This window comes from Cyanistes caeruleus, chromosome 4, assembly GCF_971803275.1.
Source record: "Cyanistes caeruleus chromosome 4, bCyaCae1.hap1.1, whole genome shotgun sequence".
Lineage (NCBI taxonomy): Eukaryota > Metazoa > Chordata > Aves > Passeriformes > Paridae > Cyanistes > Cyanistes caeruleus.
In genome coordinates, this window is record NC_141704.1 from 61,932,173 (window position 1) to 61,951,248 (window position 19,076).

The window sequence follows — 19,076 nt, forward strand, 5'->3', positions numbered from 1 at the left end:
GAAAACTGCCAGAGCATAAACACATCATTTTAGAGAATTACACTGAAAAGACTAAGCCTTGTTTAAAATCTGTTTTTATTTCCAGCGCTGAACTCCTACTTTAATATTTAGCTGAACACTTAAAAGCCTGAATCCACATTTGCTCATTTAAACATTGCTCACCTTCTTTTTGATGGAGGTGTTTCTTCCTTTATTATAACCTCATAGCACTTTATACTGCTTTCAAAATTTTAGACTACCTGAGGTTACTGTAATTAGATGTATCACAAAGTAACAGTGGCATTATATATGTGGTCTCTCTTCCTCAGATACTGAAACAAGACAAACCTACTCACTTCTTAAACCAGCAAATCATTACAGTCTTTTCTAACACCACCTGTACTGACTTTGGATAGAAGTTTTAAGAACACAAGACAGAGTTAATTTTTCTTCCTGGTCTGCCAGATGAATGAAAATGTGTTGGGGGTGTGACTGCTGGTGTTTGGGTTTGGTTGGTTTTTTTTTGTTGTTTTCTTTGGCGGGGGGGGGGGGGGGGGGGGGGGGGTGTTGCAGCATTAATAATGTTATTTTTTAAATACTGAGGTAGGAATGTACTGCCCAACTGATGCCACTGATTTGCTTCAGAGTGCCTTCTATTACGTATTCTATTAAACTGAAAAGCTTGTACAAAGACCATTTATTCCATGCAGACATTGGCTCTGGGTTGCATTTTCTGCATAACAAGAGAAGAAAGCACAGGATACACTCAGCACAAAGTCTCACCCCAATTACGGTAAAATCATCCAACAGCATTGCAGTAGCTTACAGCAATTTAGCACTGCTCTCATAAAACATGCATCCACTATCTCAATAAGTTTGCCATGGTTGAGAAGCTGTGCAAAAATTCTCCCGGAAAAGATTCCTATTGAAGTTGTGGCTGCAGGCTCCAGCCCTCTTGAAAACAAGACAAGAACAGTAGAACAAACTGTACTGTACACTCAAATTCTGTAATTTTGGGATTATTTTCTTATGCTCTTCCATACAGAATTTAGTATAACCTTCCAGACATCTGACCAGCTCCTTAATAGTCCCACAAAGGACTCATGGTGTTTTCTTTCCCTGTAATACCACAGCAAAAATTCACTTTTTCATGTGAGTGCTCACCCAGCCCAGAGAAGGGAGAGCCAACCTGACCTCCCATCACTTTTCCCTGTTTGATCACACATGGGAACGACTTGGAACACTTCCCTTAAAGGGCAGAGCAGGGACAATTGTTTCTACACAGATGCCTCACAAAACCAGCAGGTATTTTGCAAAGGTAGGTAGGAAATACTAAGCTTTAGTTGCTACACCTCTGCAAAGACTGGCAGCAAGACCTGTATGAAAAAAGGCACAGAGTGAGAGCAAAGGTGCTTATGTTGAAGCACACTTCTGTATTACTGAGATCAGCATTGCAATTTATTTGTAAAGCTTCTATTATATAAATCAAATAGTTGTGCCCTTACTATGGCAGCAAACCTGCCCCTTACATTCTCACAACCTCACAGTTTCCTCTTCCACTTTCACCTAAGCCCCCTAGAAACTTACTCATTAACAGCAACTGACAACATCAGATCTTCCAAATATGAAGAGCAATTTAAACATTTTTATACAAGCAGAACAGCTGGAAACCACCCATGGTCTTAGAAGTGATGACGGAAATATTTGCCGTACCTCTGACATGCTACTGCCACCTTGCAGGCTTGCAAGTGCCCTGACACAAAACTGAGACCCTTCAAACCTTGTCCCAAAACAGTCCTCTCCTCCCCAGGCCTCCCTCAGCCCCCAGAATGGGCTGCAAACAGTGAATTAAGACCACAGCAGAAGGGACTCTGTGAGCCTGGTGGGACCTACAGCCTCAGCACTGCTCACATGAAATCAGGAGGCCACAAGCACATTCCACGTGTGCAGTTTGGGGGCACTCTTTGCCCCCTTGCTGTCCCTAACAGTGGCATGCCTGAAAAGCAAGAGCATCTTCAGTACTCCACAGTAAACTGATAACCAAAACTCTCCATTTAAACAAACACCAAGCTTCTGAATCACAGTTCTGACTGCCAGCCTTACTCCTTTTATCGTTTCAACTCTGACCAGACACAACCACCGAGAAGATGGCTTCAGATCTGTCCAAAGCTGCTCTCCCTATGAGCACTATGGCAGCTTCTACTGAAATTCTGATTTCTACCTTATCCATTTTAAGTATCTGGGCCTCTGCAGTAAAATTCAAATGGAAATATATTAATTATACCAATATTCCATAGAACCAACCACGTAATACAGATGCTTCTTCCAGAGGAATTCAGACTACTTTCTGTTCTGGATAGCTTTTGTGCACTTGTGGTATGCTGTAAGAAAATGTTGCTTTTCAACTTAGTGCAATGCCAGTAGGAAAACAGTGACCCAGGTGGAGCCTCATGGAACATGATTTTGCTCTCTTTATCTGACTGGATAATTCCCTGGCAAGTGGCACAGTGAGGTCTGTCAGAAGATGTGCTCAAAAAGTCTTTCAGCCTTCAGCAGTTTCTTCCATTCCTCCCTTGATTTTCTTAGAGTTCTCTCGAAGCTCAGTTCTCTCTGGCTGCTGTGTGGTGTGCACACTGAGTCTGGGGCTCTTCCCCTAGGCCTGCTCAACTCAGAACACTGCTGAGCCCTCTCAAACAGCCAGCTGAGCTTGGGCTCTTGTGTCATACTAAAGTATGGCACTTGAGCAGCCTTGAGTAAAACACAGCGTGCACAAAATAGAACTCTTAAGGCAGCAGAATACAGTTTTGAGCTCCTAGGAGAAAACCCTAACAGTATTTTAGTATCTAAACATTCACATTAAAAATATTTTTATATGTCAAAATGTTGATAGTGCTGGAAAAAACTAATAACATTTGTTGACATTCTTAACATAGTTTTATATTTTATCTCATAACAATAAAAGAACCATCAAAAATGCTTGGTTAAATATGTACTTCCTACAGTATCTGTTAGATAAACACTGAAATTTTTTTTTAATACCAAATTTTGCTATTTGAAACAGCTGACTTCTGTCAATCACATCATTTTGAACATCTGTAAGCCTACTGCTGCTACTTTATAAGGAGGGAAGGATGTTTAATCAAACAGAGCTCTGCAAATCCAGGCAGTCCAGATTTTAGCCTTCACATTTGAAGAGAATTATCAACTAAACCAGATTTAGTTACTGTATTACACCAACAGCAATTCATACCAATGCTTAAAGCAATGTATAAAACTGTGTTCTCTTTAAAGAGAGGGGTCTGAGTGCTGACTTGATTGGGAATGAGCTTTCATGGCAGTCCTGACATATTCAGCAAAGTAGAGCACCAGCATGTCCAAAGCTGTCTTTAGCTAAGCAAAAAAAAACAGTTCAGCAGTTCATGTATTTCTGTTCTGTTTCCCCAGAATCTTCTTTGTATTGTGATTTTAAGCTTTCCAACACTTAAAAACAAAAAAATGTGAATGTAGATACAGGGAAAGTGAACTCCAAGTTCAGACTATCTCAGCATGACCACACAGGATTGATACCTATAAAAATAATCAGTATGTCATTACCTCCAAAGATGTTAGGACCAAAATAATGAATAAGTTCATCTTTATAAACTGGAATATAACTCAAGTGACAAAGCCAGAGATAACTTTGAAGTGAAATTACCATCTCAACAAGTCAGGAGAGAGACACAAAGAAAAACCAGGTAGTTCCACACATTCTGGAGTCACTTTTTGCAACTGCTACAAAAAGCTGCTTTTGCAAGACATAAATCAACAGCTTTGCTGAGAGCATTAAAACAGTCAAAGTTCAGAGCCCTAAACCTTTCAAAATTATAATTTTAGTATTTACTATGCTAGACATGACTTGAATTTTTACAGTATGCAATTCAGATTGTAGGAGGCATTTAAACAGAGGTGATTTACAATAGTGAAATATATTCAAATCAGACCATTTTGATTCATTTAGAACCATTAGAATGGCACCATTTTTGACATGTAACAGCTTTTTCAAGGACTTGTGGTTGTAACAGGGAAGGCTGTGCAGACCAATAAAACTCTAATGATACGAACCATATCCAAGAGCCAATATCTGACAAAACTCTAATACTTGAAGTAAAAACCAACAACTAAAAGCTGTAAGATAAGACTCCTACAGACACTTACATCTTTGATAAGAATCAGAGATACAATGAACCTTTGGAGCATAATTATTTAATGCAGTTTCTTGTGGAGTCCAAGAGGTAAATCACTCAGCTGTGTATCTGCATTTCAAGGAAAAAAGACCATTTTGAAGTATGTAATAGTCTTGATTTCATCTCTAGAGCACAACTTCATTTAGCGATGTAAAATATTTCTGTATTATAGAAATCTTATTCCTGCTCCAAACTGAACACCATCACATATCCTGAAAAGAAACAAACAATAAACAGTGTAAGTGACATAAGGTACTGATGAAATGAAAATCAATTCTCCCTATCCCCAAATTCCAAAGGTTTTAGCTGACAAAGGCTTTTTAAAATAAATGTTTTGACAATCTGTCATCCATATGGAGCATTTACATTTCCAAATAAAGTCCATAATTTTGAAATTGCTATTTTACATTTGCATCGCCCATAGAAACACAATCCTACTCCTGTATGAAAGACTATTTCACACAATACTCAGACAACAGTGGGCCTCCTGAAGCTTTTTTACTGCATATTATGATATTTAGCTTGATGCAGGATAATTGGTTGCTAACAAATGTTCTTATTTTCTCTTTATCTATAAACTTATTTCCATTTTTCAAGCAAAGACATTAAAGTAGGTATTTATCAAAGACATCAGATGAGGTATTTATCCAATCATTTGGGTTTAGAAGGCTTAAGAAAACCCCACAAATGGTTTGAGTGATCACTTCTCCACAAGAAATCAAGCTGCTGCACAACTATTTGCACATTTCAACAGATATTCTCAAGATAAACGAATTCTGGCACTTGGGCAGCAAAGTCTTAACCCAGCTGTGAAACTGAGGTGAATAAAGTGGGCTTGGAAAGCAGCACCGAGATGTCTCTGTTGGTATGGACTAAACAAAACCACAAGGCAGAACTCTCTCTGAGAAAGCAGACAGGAGTGCAGGAATCTCTACAGAAGTTGGTGTACTAAACCAACCTGTCTCCAGCCTGTACTCCCATGGGGAAGCAGTAGTTGAGCTCCAGCCTGGCGATGTTTCCCAGGCGCAGCACTATTCCGGCGCCATAGGACCAGCGGATGCACTCTGCCAGCCTCTGCAAGTGCGCCCTAGGACCGTCACCTGCAGTCAAACACCAAGGGATGAGCAGCAGAGCAAGAGAGCAGAATTAGAATAAAAATACTGTCATTTTAGTTGGATTGTTGGCTGGTCTCTATGTCCCCCTATAGGGCACCTGCCAGCAAGAAGGAGAAAATGAGTAAAGACTTCAGTGTCTTTACTGCTCTCTTCCAGTGCCTGAAGGGAACTTAGAGACTACTGACAAGGGCCTGGAGTGACAGAACAAGGGGGAATGGCTTCACATTGACAGAGAGCAGGTCTAGATTGGAAATTCTTCCTAATGTGAGGGTGGTGAGGCCCTGGCACAGGTTGCCCAGAGCAGCTGTGGCTACCCCATCCCTGGCAGTGTCCAAGGACAGGCTGGATTTGGCTTGGAGCAACCTGGGATAGTGGAAGGTGTCCCTGCCCACGGCACGTGGGAGAACAATAGGAGCTTTAAGGTCCCTTCCAACCCAAACCATTCTGGGATCCTGTTCTATGATTTAATAGGTCTCTAATATTTTTAAGTTGATTGAAGTATCTCCCTCCCAAATGGATGTCATCTTTTTTCCATCAAGCGAGGCAGACATCAAATATCACTATATTCTAAAACAGGCTGAAATCATATTGAAAAGCCATACATTAATGCACTGAAATGTATCCTGAATAGAGATAGGGATGGGAGGAAAAAGAGCCCCCAGCTACCACACCCTCATCTTCTAATGCTACTACTTTTTCTTTTGTTCATCCCAGTGAACACCAGAACTCCACTAAAACATCATCTTTCATTCTCCCTTCAGAATGGTGTAAGATAGCAAGTGTTAGTTACACACTGGTCTGAAAACATACCTGTTCACAGACACTACCATACCCTACAAGTAATACTTGTTCTCTTTCCTATAAGTTGTGCTGGAAACTATGGAGAGAGCTAAATGAACTTCTGGCAATCTTACAAATATATAAGCTAAAAGCAGCAGGTTTTTGAAAGGCACCAAAATATATGCAGTACACAAAGTGCTTCTGAGTGACAGAACAATTCTCCTTTCTGCTTTTCTATGAAGAAATGAGAGGCTTTTTATTCTGTTGAGTCTTACCATAGTTGAGATTGCAGAGATTTCCAGCATTAAGGAAAAAATGTGTTCGGAAAAGATCTCCAAACCCTCCACGGCCAGGACGGAAAGGGAGAGGGGTGTAGAGATGCACCCCTCCAGCCCAGTAGGCTTCTCCTCCCAAATAATCACCTGTTTGGGCAAAATGTTGGAATAAAGGCAGTTACTGTGGAACATATTAAAAGAAACACTTGTTAAAGGTACAAAACCACATCCATAAGTTGTTTTACATGCCATAAGTTGTTACTTCCACCCTTTACAACTCTTCCCATTCCTTCCAACTCTCTCCAAACTCACCACTATCCAAACTCAGTTTGAAAAATTAGCACTTCCACATTTCTTTAAACCTTCCAAGGGAAGTGCATTTTTTTTCCTTCCATCACCAGAACAGCCTGAGGCATGCAGCTACTCATGGCAGTTCATCAGAATTATCTCCTCACCACCTCTGCAATACTTTCCCTGGTTTTAAAAATGGGCAATTAATATAATTGAAAAATTAACTTCAAAATATACTGGATATTGAATCCACCGGTAACAGCAGAACTGAGGAAGCTCCTGGCTCTCCAAACACCTCTGTTGAGCAGATTATCTTTCCTCTAAGCTACCTGAGCATAGGCTGTATCAAACAAACTGTTGCTATAAACATGTTTTGGGAACTTTTCCAGCTTGAAGGTTACTTACTAATTAAAATGACACACTGGAAGAGTGCAAGTCTGAACACACACATGGTTTACAAAATTAGTGATTAATCATGGCTTAACTAAGAACCACCTGGCTTTATCCCATTGAGAACTAATCTGTAACAACAGATCAAAACTATAACACTTCTCAATAGACAGAATGAATGTAACTATTTTCAGGTTATACAAAGTTTAAGGACTTTCTGTGACACACTAACATCTACAGTATTGTCAGAGGAGGGGGTTTTAAAAGTGACAGACCTTCACTCTGGGGTCCAATGCTGTACATACTGAATCCACGCACACTTGTTGGTCCACCAAGGTAAAACCTAGTGAATACAGATAAATTTAATTTAATGCTTCACTTAGAGGTAACTTTGTAAGAGGTTTAGTAATGTGATCTTTAAATGCCAGCATTAAAAGGCAAAATTGGCTATAGAGTGAGCAGAGTCACAATATGGCTTTGTGTCTAAACCTCTACCTCCTACAGAATTTTGCAGGCGGTAAAAACCATTTTGAAACCATAAATATGGGCAGAGCTACTACATGGCAAATCACAAATTTTTACCAGCCAAATATGAAAACAGCTTGAGTATGAACATGTAATTATAGCTAAGTACAAACATTTTATCGTCCTCAGAACTACTACTGTTTTGTGCAGATTTTTCTATATATACCATGTTGACTGGAAAAAAAACCCCAAACATTTAAAAAGCTTGCCTATCAGCTATACTGGATGGCTTGTCTCCAATAGGTACCAGCATTCCGCCCCAGACTGATGTAGAAATAACCTTTGGAGAGAAAAACAAGTTGTTTATTTGTACTTATTCCTCAAGCACAGCTCCCATCAATCTCCCAGAGTTACAGCTGCTCACACTCCATAGATATCACACCCTCTATGTCGGATTCGCAACAGGATTTTCAGGAAACTCTTGATGGCTGCTGCCCTCTTTCTTTTATGCAGTGCTATGCCTTGAAAACGTGAATATAGAACATTTGAACCAAATGCTACTTCAACAGCTTAAGGGAGCACTCAACCTCATCCACCACCTCTTGTCTTGAGAATTTTCATGTCTCGAATTAAGACAGCACTGCTGCCATCAATTATTCCTTAACTGGCAATTTGAAACCCACAGGAGACTGAGTTCAACAAGCAGCTGCCAAAAATGTACAATTATTACCTATCTGTAAATTAATCTTATAATTACATGAAACCACCTTCTGCAACTCAATATACTGACATGAAATACACATACAGAGTTCCTCTTTATCTATGAAAAGTAATACTTGCAACACAAAGCACTGAAACAAATGGATTTAATAATTTGCTCACTGCCTGTAGAAGTGCCAGGTAGAAGTATTACTGATAGACAGTGAAATCTATTATCAATACTTTTGGGATACAAATTACTGTAACCCTTCATGATGCAAATTGCTGTTTAATTCCCCATTCAGCTCTGAGAAAAATTTAGTGCATGATCTCCAACAAACTTCTTTCTAAATGCAGCTAGAAATATTCCTGGATATGTTGAAATTCTTATTTCAGTTTTTCAGTATTTCAATTAAAAATCCTATTTCCCCCTAATACTAAATCAATGTTGTTGAAATCAGTCATCCCATTTTTTCCCAATAATCTTACACACAAGAAACAATTATATGCTATGATACCAAGATGAACAGTAATATATTCATAATTTCAATTAAAAAGAAAATTAAACCAAGATTATACAGAATATTCATGAAGGTTTTAAAATGTTTAAGTTTTTTAAGAACTTCCAAGGTTTTTGAAAAATCTCTCCTAAGGAGGACACAAAGAACAGACATAACCAAGATCACTTCTCGAAGGAAAATTATTCTTGTAATTAACTGTGAAACAAGTTCTCTCCAAAATTCCCACTTTTCAATTGATTGTGCACAGCAGGAACATAAAGTTAAAAATAAAGATAGTCCATTTTCCAGTAAACAAAATCAGCTTATCTACTCCAGCCATTTTTCACAATCTTTTTCCTAATCCATAGTGAAAAATAATCATAACACATAAGTTTACTAGCCCCAGAAAAACCTCAGGTTAATTACTAAAATATCTTTAAAAAAATTACCGAATCCCAGAGAAGTTGCTTATTCAACTGAAACTCAAAATCCTCTTTTAGAAAGCTCACATCTCCACCTGTATAGCCAGCCAACTCCTGCAAAGACATAAATTTATGGAAGTGCAGCAGATATTAGATGTTTCTTCCCTCTTAAAGCTCAGCATGTCTGCATCAGCACAGGCAGTGTTTTCCTTTACAAGAAATACAGAAACAGTGGCATGGTGAGGCAGCTGAATTTTGGACTGAGGCATGCATGAACATCAAAAGAATGAGCTGCATTTTTTTCTTTTCCAAATATTAAACCAAACTATTGCTTTCCAAGCCATTTTGTAAATGAAGGCAAGATAGAATGGAGCTGGAAAATTCAGCATCCAAAATCAAGACTGTATTTCCCAAGATCTAAGAAGACTTCATGTGGTAAAGAAGAGCATGACACTATTTGTTATTTTCAATTCTCATTTAGTGACTGAACTAACTTAGTGTTAAGGGCAGGATCTAACAAATAACACCGTACCTAAACCCTGAATTTCTCACTCACAACAGTTCACTGCTGCTTACTTTTAGTTCCAGTAGCATTTCAAATTTGCCTCTAAAGCACTAGACAAATTAGTGTTTCTGATCTATTACCCATACAGCAGAAAAGCTAGCTTTTAGAAAAGCTCTGACTGTAACAAGAAAGAAAATAATTTTCTGTGCCAAAATGATACATGCATATACCTTGGAGAGTTATTTTTACCCAGTCTTTCATTTTTAAGTCTCAGAAATTTTGTAAGTAGCAACAGGACTACAGCCTGTCAATCTCTTCACGACAATGTTAAAAAAGAAGGGCTGATTAATACCCACTGAAAGTGTAGTGCTAATACTGTCAGGGATAGTGTCTCTAAGGTAATACATAATTTAATGCTGATGGAGAGGATATGCTCTCTGACTAATGGCATACAAATGAAAATTTTCCACCATAAAAAAAGGTTCATGATATTAAAAGGCACACTCAGAAAATGTCATTATCAGTCCTCATTGTCTTCTAGTCAATTTTAGATTAATTTCTAACTTTAGACATTTTTTACATGAACATCGATTACATAAATTAAGACTTATTAAAACACACAAATAAACCCCAAAAACAGCACAAGTGATTTAAAGCTACCTGATTAATTTTCAGCAAAGCACCTCGTTTTGGCAAGATTGAGGAGTTCCGGGAATCAATTACCATGGCATGCTGAAAAGAACAAAAAAATTTGGGTTAGGTTCTCTGTTGCATTCTGTTGAATACCTCAGAGTGACATATTATTTTCCTTCCAAAACATGAGATCAGTGGAAGATAACCACAGCACCAGCTAAGATTAGTGTAGCTACATGGATTTTGCAACAATATCCCTACAGACTGGCTTTGTTTGACATTTACAGGCCACATGAAATCCATACATTTGTATCTTCTGCCCATGGCATGCACCAGAAACAGGACAGCAGCCCAACTGCAACCCACCAATCTGCAAAGAGTTTATCTCTTACAGTTTTGTAAGCTGCAAGTGAAAGATGGCAAGTGACCAGAAACTGGAATGTTTACCAAAGGCTTAGGATGAGGAAATTTACTCTTCCTGTCTGCTACAAAACAAAGCAGTTTTGCAAAAAGTGATAGCAGGTGAGACAGAGGGAGAACAAGCCAAAGCCTAACAGTCAACTATGATTCCCTGTTCTCCCTCTGGGCCTCCTGGATTACTCTATGGCAATGACCAAACACAGCAAAAGATGTCTGAAGGAATACACATTCTCTCCAAAGACAAAAAGCTCCTTTGGTATCACTCCTAAGATGAGATGACTCAAAGTCGAGTGTTTTTAAAATATTATTATGAAAAAGCCTTACAGAGAGAGAAGATTTTAGAGAGTGTCCACTTTCCTCTCGAACAGAAAAGGATGCTGTTCTAGCAAGGCAACCAAGCTCTCTCCACACACCTTCCCACTTCAGTGTGTGATTGGTCTTCCAGACAGGAAACTACAATAAAGAATTGAGAAAGTCATGAAAACAATTGTTACAAAATTAAAATAAATATTTTTTTATATTTAAGTCTATGGCTTTCTTCCCAACTTCTTGAAATAGAGAAACCCTTTTCCATTTCAGAGTTATGTTAATTCTGCTCCAGTCAAGAGAGTTAGATGCACACTAATTAATCCATTCCATATGAAAAATATCTTGAATTGGGCTGATACAGTAAACTAGGCAGTCAGTTGCCTCTGTGAAATGATAATTTAAAAAAAAATGAAGAAAAAAATTAGATTGAATTGCAACAAAAAGCCTAAGATGCACGACCTCTGTCATTTTCATATCACTGACCTCTTTCAAATAAAGAGAAGTCAGCCCTGTGCAGGAGTGATTCAATCATTCAAAAAGTAAACCAAATATTTCCAAGAGCTCAACTGAAATGTAGATGAAGCATGTGTTACACTTGTGCTATACTCACATTAAATTCTGTTGATACTCCTCTGTCGGTTTCTCGAAGGGAGCTCCAAGGGAACTGTCCAGTTACTTTGTATACATTAACTGAAAAACTGAAACACAACATTACTGGCAGGTTTGAAAGAGGTATTTAAGGTACAGCTCTAAATAACCACAAAAATTAAGAAACCAGCTCTGCTACATCATTACTAGAGCCTCAGGAAAGAACAAATGCAATTCTTAATCGATGAAAGATATTAACTGTTTCATATTCCTTCACTAAAAAAGAAGTAGTGAAAAATGCATCCCCTACTTTCTTTCAAAGTTTCCAGGCCGTGGTTTGAAGAAGGACAGGCCATATGAAGTTTCCTTTGTTCCATAGGAGAACTGGAAGGTCACCTTTTCTGCACGTCCAAAGAGGTTTGGGAACTTGAGCCCAAGCACCTACAGAAGATAAATTAAAAAACCCCAAAACACTAGACAAACAACCAAAAACCTCCTCATATCATAACATATTATATTGTTTGCTCTCTTGCATCTTAATCACACACTGAAGACAAGGACATCACAAGAATTAGAAGTTATTTAAAAATACTTGTAACTGAATGTGGCTTTTTTTCTCAGTTTTCTCTCTGCACTGGCAGCAAAAGCCAACAGTGCAAGTTACAATCAAACATCCAACTTTTATTGCTGTTTAGTAGCTGCTGACTTAATCCACACTCTGACTTAAGCCAACAGTACTGGTGTTACTTCAAGCAAAATCTCCAAGCCTGTCTCAAAGCCCTGGAGAACAAATACTCGGCACAACAAGCAGTTGTTCTAAAACTGCAAACTCGCCCACTGATCCTCAGGAAAAACTCCTCAGGGAGGGTTCATCAGAACCAAAGCAAGGAATAATTATCATTATGGAGCCACCTCCCTATAGTTCTGTTTTGAGCAAGATCTTTTCGCAACGGGACCTGATGGCGGTACAACACAATTCTACAATTCTCCAGAAACTACTGAAACTGCCTATTCTGACACATATTCCTTGCATCCCTCAGGCAGCTTTTGTCCCTCTGGCAGAAAAGATGGAGAAAGTTTCCTCTCAGCACAAACACTACCATTGTACTATTGTTGTGTGTTCTATTGGAAAAGAACACGAAAAATCTCCCAAATCCTGACTGCCTTTGTCTAACAGCTGTTGGAAGCAAACTAGTAACCTGAGCTTTGTAATGACAGTTATTATGCCATAAAGAGAAAAAGCTTTTACTATGCTGTACTAGATGTATAAGCTTCAACTGAATTTAAGGGATTAGAATAAATACATCTATTCAACTCTTAAGGGAACATAATCCATGTCGCCAGCATCAGTGTATACAAGTCATGCTTTTAGAGTATTCACAAGTTTCACTTCTTTGATAAATTAAAATCAAATAGAAGAGGAAGCTGAGCACAAAAAGAGAAACCCAAGCAGCCTTCAGTCAGCTCTGAGCAGCACTGGAAGCAACAGGTAGGATTCCCTGCTGGTTTCCTTCAGGCCACAACACCCTGCACCTGGGTCCTGGCAGTGGAGCTGCATAAGCAGCTCTCAACTCATCCAGTTCCAGCTCCTCTTGCACATGGAAAACAACATCACCTGAGTCATGCGGGATCTTATACAGGTTAAAAATACCCCTAAGAGGAAAAGGATGAGTCCCTTGATCTGGCTTATCCACCAGCTCCAGGCACAGCGGCCCTGTGCAAGTGAGAGGGCAAAAAGGGTGCAGGATGAGCACCTGAAAGCAAAATCTGCTCACAGCAGCACTCCTGGTAAAAGTACATTCACAGACCAGCAGTACAGCTGGTACTTCCTATGGCAATTGGTAAATACTGGTCACATAGATTTTAATTGGATGCATCCTTAATTGAGTCATATGAAAACAGGTTCCAAAGCTTGTAGAATTAATGAAAACCTTGTGTTCTACATCCCAGAATAACTTATACTGGGCTAAAAGTGAAAACAAGAACAATTTCTAAGTCAAATATAAAGCATTTTGACTGAGAAGAAAATACTTCAAGTATATCTCATGGAAACAAAATGCCATATTCCTTACTAATCTCTCCAGTAGATGAAACATCTTCAATAGTAGCAAGAAATAATTCAAGAAGTTTCAAAACTTAGAAAACTAATGCTGAGCTGGAAGCTACAGCATTGTCCCCCAGCTCAAAACAGGCTTTTGCTGAATGAAAGCCTGACACAAAGGCCTGATAAAGTCTTAGTAAGGCTAGATCAAGACTGGATCAACAAATTCCTTGCTAGCCTTGAAACTGAAAGTAAGAGGAATATCAAAAGGCATTACTAATAATTTGAAATAATCCATACCATGCTGCCTTCATTGTTGCCAACCATAGTGTTATAGCTCCCAGTTAACCTTCTCAATTCTGTTACCTCAAAGGTCACATCTAAACCATTTGGAAGGGCATCATCTCCTAAAGAAATAAATGAAGTGCATATTATCTCAAAAGAGTTATTTTAATAATTGCAGACAGAAAGTTACTTGAATTATTTGAAAACTGAGTTAAGGCATAATACAAGTCTATGTTATAAAGTGAAATGACTTGAGGAAAGGATGTTTGGATGTGAGTGAACAATTTTATTCAATCATAGGATGAATGGCTTAAATAATTTCATGCAATGTGCGATACAAGTACAGGATGCATTTTCAAGCTTTCCCTCACATGTTCCTTGAAGCTATGGATTAAGAAAAGCTTACTGTAATTATTTTAAGTGCTGAAAATTCACTCATGGACAAGTAATATTTAAATACACATCCACATATATGCAAACACATGCAAATAGATTTCCTTCATAGGGATAACTGATGTAGATACATTTGTATCCACAGCACACCCACGTGTTCATCTAAAATTATAGTAAAGTATACAAGACTAAGTTACACACATAAAAAATGTCAAGCCTATTACACAGGGAAATAAATATTACAGGTATGAATATATGAGAACAAAAAAATGAGAATTAATGAGGGAATACACACCTTGGCAGGTATCAATCAGAACGTCCACCTGCCTAAAGATTCCTAGACGAAGCAACCTCTCACGAGCTTCATGTGATTTTCTCATCACCTACACCATGAGAAAAGTAGTTCAGTCATAGAATCAGAGGATATTTGGGTTGGAAGAGGCTTTCAAGATAATCTAGTACCTTTGAGATTAACAAAAAACAATGAGGAGCCAAGACGTAAAATATTCACAGATTTTTGTATATAAAGACATACATGTACACCTTCAAAACATAACACAACCACTTTAACACTTGCATCTGCAGAAGTAATTTAAACCCAGAGCATCCAGCTCATTACCTTCATACCTTTTGTTAGTTTGCTTCCTAGTTACTTTAATAGTTCAAACAATTATTCAAACAGGTTCCAGTAGTTACAATTTATTTAGAGTTATAATTTATTTATTATGACAGAGTTGTCCCATGTCTGTAGGCAGTAGCCCAAAGCAGTAAAAAGAGAGAAAAAACTTTAATTAACTTTTAAACAGCAAGTCTCTTATGCACTGCAGCACTTACATCAATGAGATTTTTTGCTTTGAAAACATCAGAGATTTCATACATGATGATGTCATCTTTGGTCCTTCCAAGTCCATCAAAGTGCACATGCTGAACCACCACCTAAACACAATAAATCTTTACACACAAGTACTGGATTTGCATCTAACAACAAGGATCAAGGTCACCAAGGCACAAGAATTATTGTGAGAAACCCTGATGATTCTTAGGGCTAATTCCTGCTAACCTACATTATCAGAAATCAGTGCTAAGATTCTGGGACATTGTTCCCATAACACAAAAATGAGAGAAAAGAGATCTCTAACAGCAAGCTAACAATGGTTGTAGCAGAAGAAACACTGATAGATTACAGCTGCTGTGGTTTTAATTGTAAATGTTGTATGGTCAAAGAAACAACTGCAGAAAACAAGTATTAAGTACATAAGACAGACTTATGTAGCTAGCTGTAGCTGTTTGCTACGTCTTTTATCAGCTATACATAAGCAAAGAATTAAAGGAATAAAATCAAACAAGTGTACAAGCCACAAATATTTAAACTCCATTAAAATCATCACCATAGAAGCAGTGCAGTTTCAAATGCAGCTGAAAAACACTTCCATTATGGGGTTTTATACCTTCATCTTGATAATCACCTGAGACAATTTTATTGTAAAAATCACAGCACCTACCATGCTACCCGGAGAACAAATGGGCTACAGAGATTTCATCTCCCTTATTTTTCCAATCTTTTCAGTGAATTATAATTTTAGGAGTAAATGTAAAAAAAAAATCTGCTTTAAATAGTTGTCAAGGATTGGAACAGGCTGCCCAGGGCAGTAACCACCCCTGGGGGGATTAAAAACCACGTGGATGTGGCAGTTGGGACGTGGTTTAGTGCTGGACTTGGCAGTGCTGGCTTAACAGTTAAGACTCTGTGACCTTAGAGGTCTTTTCCAACCTAAACAATTCTATGATTCTATATCAGTTTGTAAAAGAGACTATGGAGATTATACTACCTCTATTAGAAATATCTATATGACCCTATGTATTCATGTATAATAAAACAGCAAAGCAACAGCAACCTACTATTACTGCCAACTGTTAAAAAAAAAAAACCCAAATGTTTATTTCTCGCCACAAAAAAATTTAAAAAAAAAATGTTGCTCAGACACTTACATCTTTGTTTTCAAGAATTTCCTGCTTGGTCTCAGGTTCAACTTCAACCAGCTCAGTTTCCTCTCCCAAGGCACCAAAATCTGGCCCAGCCATTGGAAGAGGCTCCAAACTCTGAAAGCATAAAAGAAAACGGCATTTGTTAATAGGATACACGGATTTGTGATTTGTGCCTTTTGTAAATGAGAAAAACCCATGGCTCTCAACAGCGGACTCATCAAATCCTAAGGTAAAAAAAAAAAAAAAGCAAAAGAGAACCAAAATGAAAGGAATTACCAGAACACTTGACACCTACCTGCTTGGTAAAATTTTTAACAAAAGCTAAGTAGCTTCCATATTGAATGATTTCTGAAAACCACTCTGTACTCTTCCAAAAAAAAACCTTAACTTTTAAGACAAGCTTCCTGTGTAACAAGATTAATTCCCCCTTCTTAAAAAAAAAAAAAAAAAATCTAAAATATCAGGCTGTCACTTCTCTGGTTTGGGCTTCAGGAGGCACAAGAATATGAGTGTCGAACAGTAAAATAAAAAGGGTGTTCTCAGAATGTCAGTTTGCTTTGCATTTATTTATTGGCCTTTATATTTCAATATTCTTTTCAGAAGTAACCTTCCAAATAAAGCTTGAGAACTTCAGGCTCTGACCATCAGAGCCAAACACTTTAATTACACACTCAGCAGGATTGTATTTATTATACCTGAAAGAGTCCTACAATAAGACTTATCAGAATAGCTGCTATCCAATATTAAATTGCTGTTGCATATCAAAATCCATCTAAAGGAAGACGGAAGCTTCTACCACTGCCACAAATTTCAGCCAAGTGTGAAACACTCTGTATCCTCACAATATTGTCTAGCAGTTCACACCAGAGATGGACACAGAGAATACAAGCAAGAAGTCTTTAAACACAATCTGCATTAGTCATGGTGTTTATATACTCCAGAGCCTTAACTGAAGACAGCTCCCTGAAGCTGTTCTTTGCCTTAAAACTTAACACTTGGAAGAAGAAGAAACTCTGTGGTTCTTCTGTAAGCACTGGTAGATGGATTTGGAGATTTGTACATCTATTCACAATGATTTCAGGCACATGAGGCCCCTCAGCCCTCTCCAAGTCACGCAATGCTCCAGCCTCCAGTTCTCACCAGGGGCGCTGCTCTTTGCACTGCGATTTTTCAGCCGCTTGGTTTTAGGTTTTGTTAGGTTTGGGTCGTTTTTGATTCTGTTTTCACTTCCCCAGTCTCGTTCTTGCCAGCCCACGTCTCTGGGGAGGTCAGCTCCGGGAAAGCTTCAGGAAAGATGTGAAAAAGACCCAGGCTAGGAAGAAATTTTGTACTTACTAAGAAATTTTTCCCACTTGTGAGGGTGGGGAGACCCTGGCACAGGTTACCCAGAGGAGCTGTGGCTGCCCCATCCCTGGAAGTGACCAAGGACAGGTTGGACGGGGCTTGGAGCAACCTGAGACAGCGGAAGGTGTCCCTGCCCACGGCAGGGGGACGTGTAACCAGATGAGCGTAAAGGTCGCTTCTAAGCCGTCAGTATCTATGACTCTATAAAAACACCTAGAAATGAGCTGGGAAGGCGCTTCCGAGCACAGGCATGGGCTCTGACCCCTTCTCCCTGCCCCGGCCCGACTGTGCCAGCAGCAGCGGGCTCGGAGCGGCTGAGACGGGACACGGCGCCAGACCGCAGACACGGCCGTGCTGTGCCCGGCCCGAAGGTCGCAGTGGGGAGCGCGGGCCCGTGCGACCTTCGGGCGGCCTCGGGGCGGGTGCCTGGGTCCCACCCCCGGTGGGTCCCGTCACGGCGGATCCCCAGGGCCCCGGCGCTCACCCGGGCGTGCACGGTACCCATAGCGGCAGCGGCGGCGGCGCGGCCTCGGCGACTGTGGCGAGCTCGGGGCACTCAGGGCCGCAGCACGGGGGCAGCCATGACAGGCGGTCCAGCCCAGCGCCCATTGGCCAGGATGGCGGAAGGGGCGGGACCAGGAAGAACTTCCGGCGCTGGGTCTCCAGACCAGCCCAAAGGGGATTCACCCGAACCCAGGGGTCATCCCAAACCCGGGGTTCACTCCAGCCCCGGAGGATTCACCCGAACCCAGGGGTCATCCCAAACCCGGGGGGTCACACCAACGCGGGGATTCACTCCAGCCCCGGCGGATTCACCCAAACCCAGGGGATTCCTCCAAAAGCACGTGTTTCATCCCAAACCCACGGGATTCGTCCCAAACCCTGGGAATCAGGTTGGGCACTTTAAACTGATAACTCGTATTGTAAATTATTATTACTACTATTATTTTACATTGCATTAAATTGTTGTCTCTAGCTAGTTCTATATTTCATTTTTATTTTTGTATTATGTATTTATAGATAATACAGTTATTATATATAACTTTTAAAAGTTATTTATTATAGTTATATTTTGCATTACTGATATATTTTGTGTTCTTAAATATCTCTATTAAATATAAATATATATTTTTATATAACTATAAATACATATTTTTAGTGCATCTTTTATTATTCACAGAACAAATTATTTAATAGGTTATTATTGTATTATTTCGATTTAGTTATCTGCTAAGTCAGTTTTAGTTTAGAAACAACACCCCCTTTTATTTCCTCCCTTCAGACCCAACTTTGTCTATTTTTTAAATTTTTTCTGTTTAAATGCAACAAGGTATTTGTAAAATAACTGATTGCAGAAAACAAACAAAAAATCCTATCAAAACTCAAAAAAAACCAAAAACCCACAAAATTTTAAATTGAGATGACATTCAGGT

The 19,076-nt window shown here is 39.2% G+C and overlaps 1 protein-coding gene across 1 annotated transcript; it reads right to left on the minus strand.

Annotated features, from left to right (window-relative positions):
• Positions 1–3,596: 3,596 nt before the first annotated feature.
• On the minus strand, positions 3,597–18,339 carry SAMM50 (SAMM50 sorting and assembly machinery component). The gene is made up of 15 exons (XM_023919110.2): positions 18,128–18,339; positions 16,303–16,413; positions 15,148–15,249; positions 14,609–14,696; positions 13,936–14,042; positions 11,905–12,035; positions 11,617–11,704; positions 11,022–11,150; positions 10,305–10,376; positions 9,167–9,253; positions 7,788–7,858; positions 7,329–7,396; positions 6,373–6,519; positions 5,161–5,302; positions 3,597–4,414 (listed from the first exon to the last, which is right to left on the minus strand). The coding sequence occupies exons 1-15, from the start codon at positions 18,146–18,148 to the stop codon at positions 4,369–4,371; spliced, it is 1,410 nt and encodes a 469-aa protein (XP_023774878.1). The 5' UTR covers positions 18,149–18,339; the 3' UTR covers positions 3,597–4,368.
• Positions 18,340–19,076: the final 737 nt, after the last annotated feature.

What these genes read in the sequence shown, in the direction of transcription:
- SAMM50 (XM_023919110.2), bottom strand. Translation starts at nt 18,148, where the DNA reads ATGGGTACCGTGCACGCCCGG. An exon ending in CCTGGAAACTTTGAAAGAAA is followed by an intron (nt 11,705 to 11,904) that starts GTAGGGGATGCA and finishes GTTGTGTTTCAG; the next exon opens with TTTTTCAGTTAATGTATACA. An exon ending in CTTTGCTGAAAATTAATCAG is followed by an intron (nt 9,254 to 10,304) that starts GTAGCTTTAAAT and finishes ATGTCTTTGCAG; the next exon opens with GAGTTGGCTGGCTATACAGG.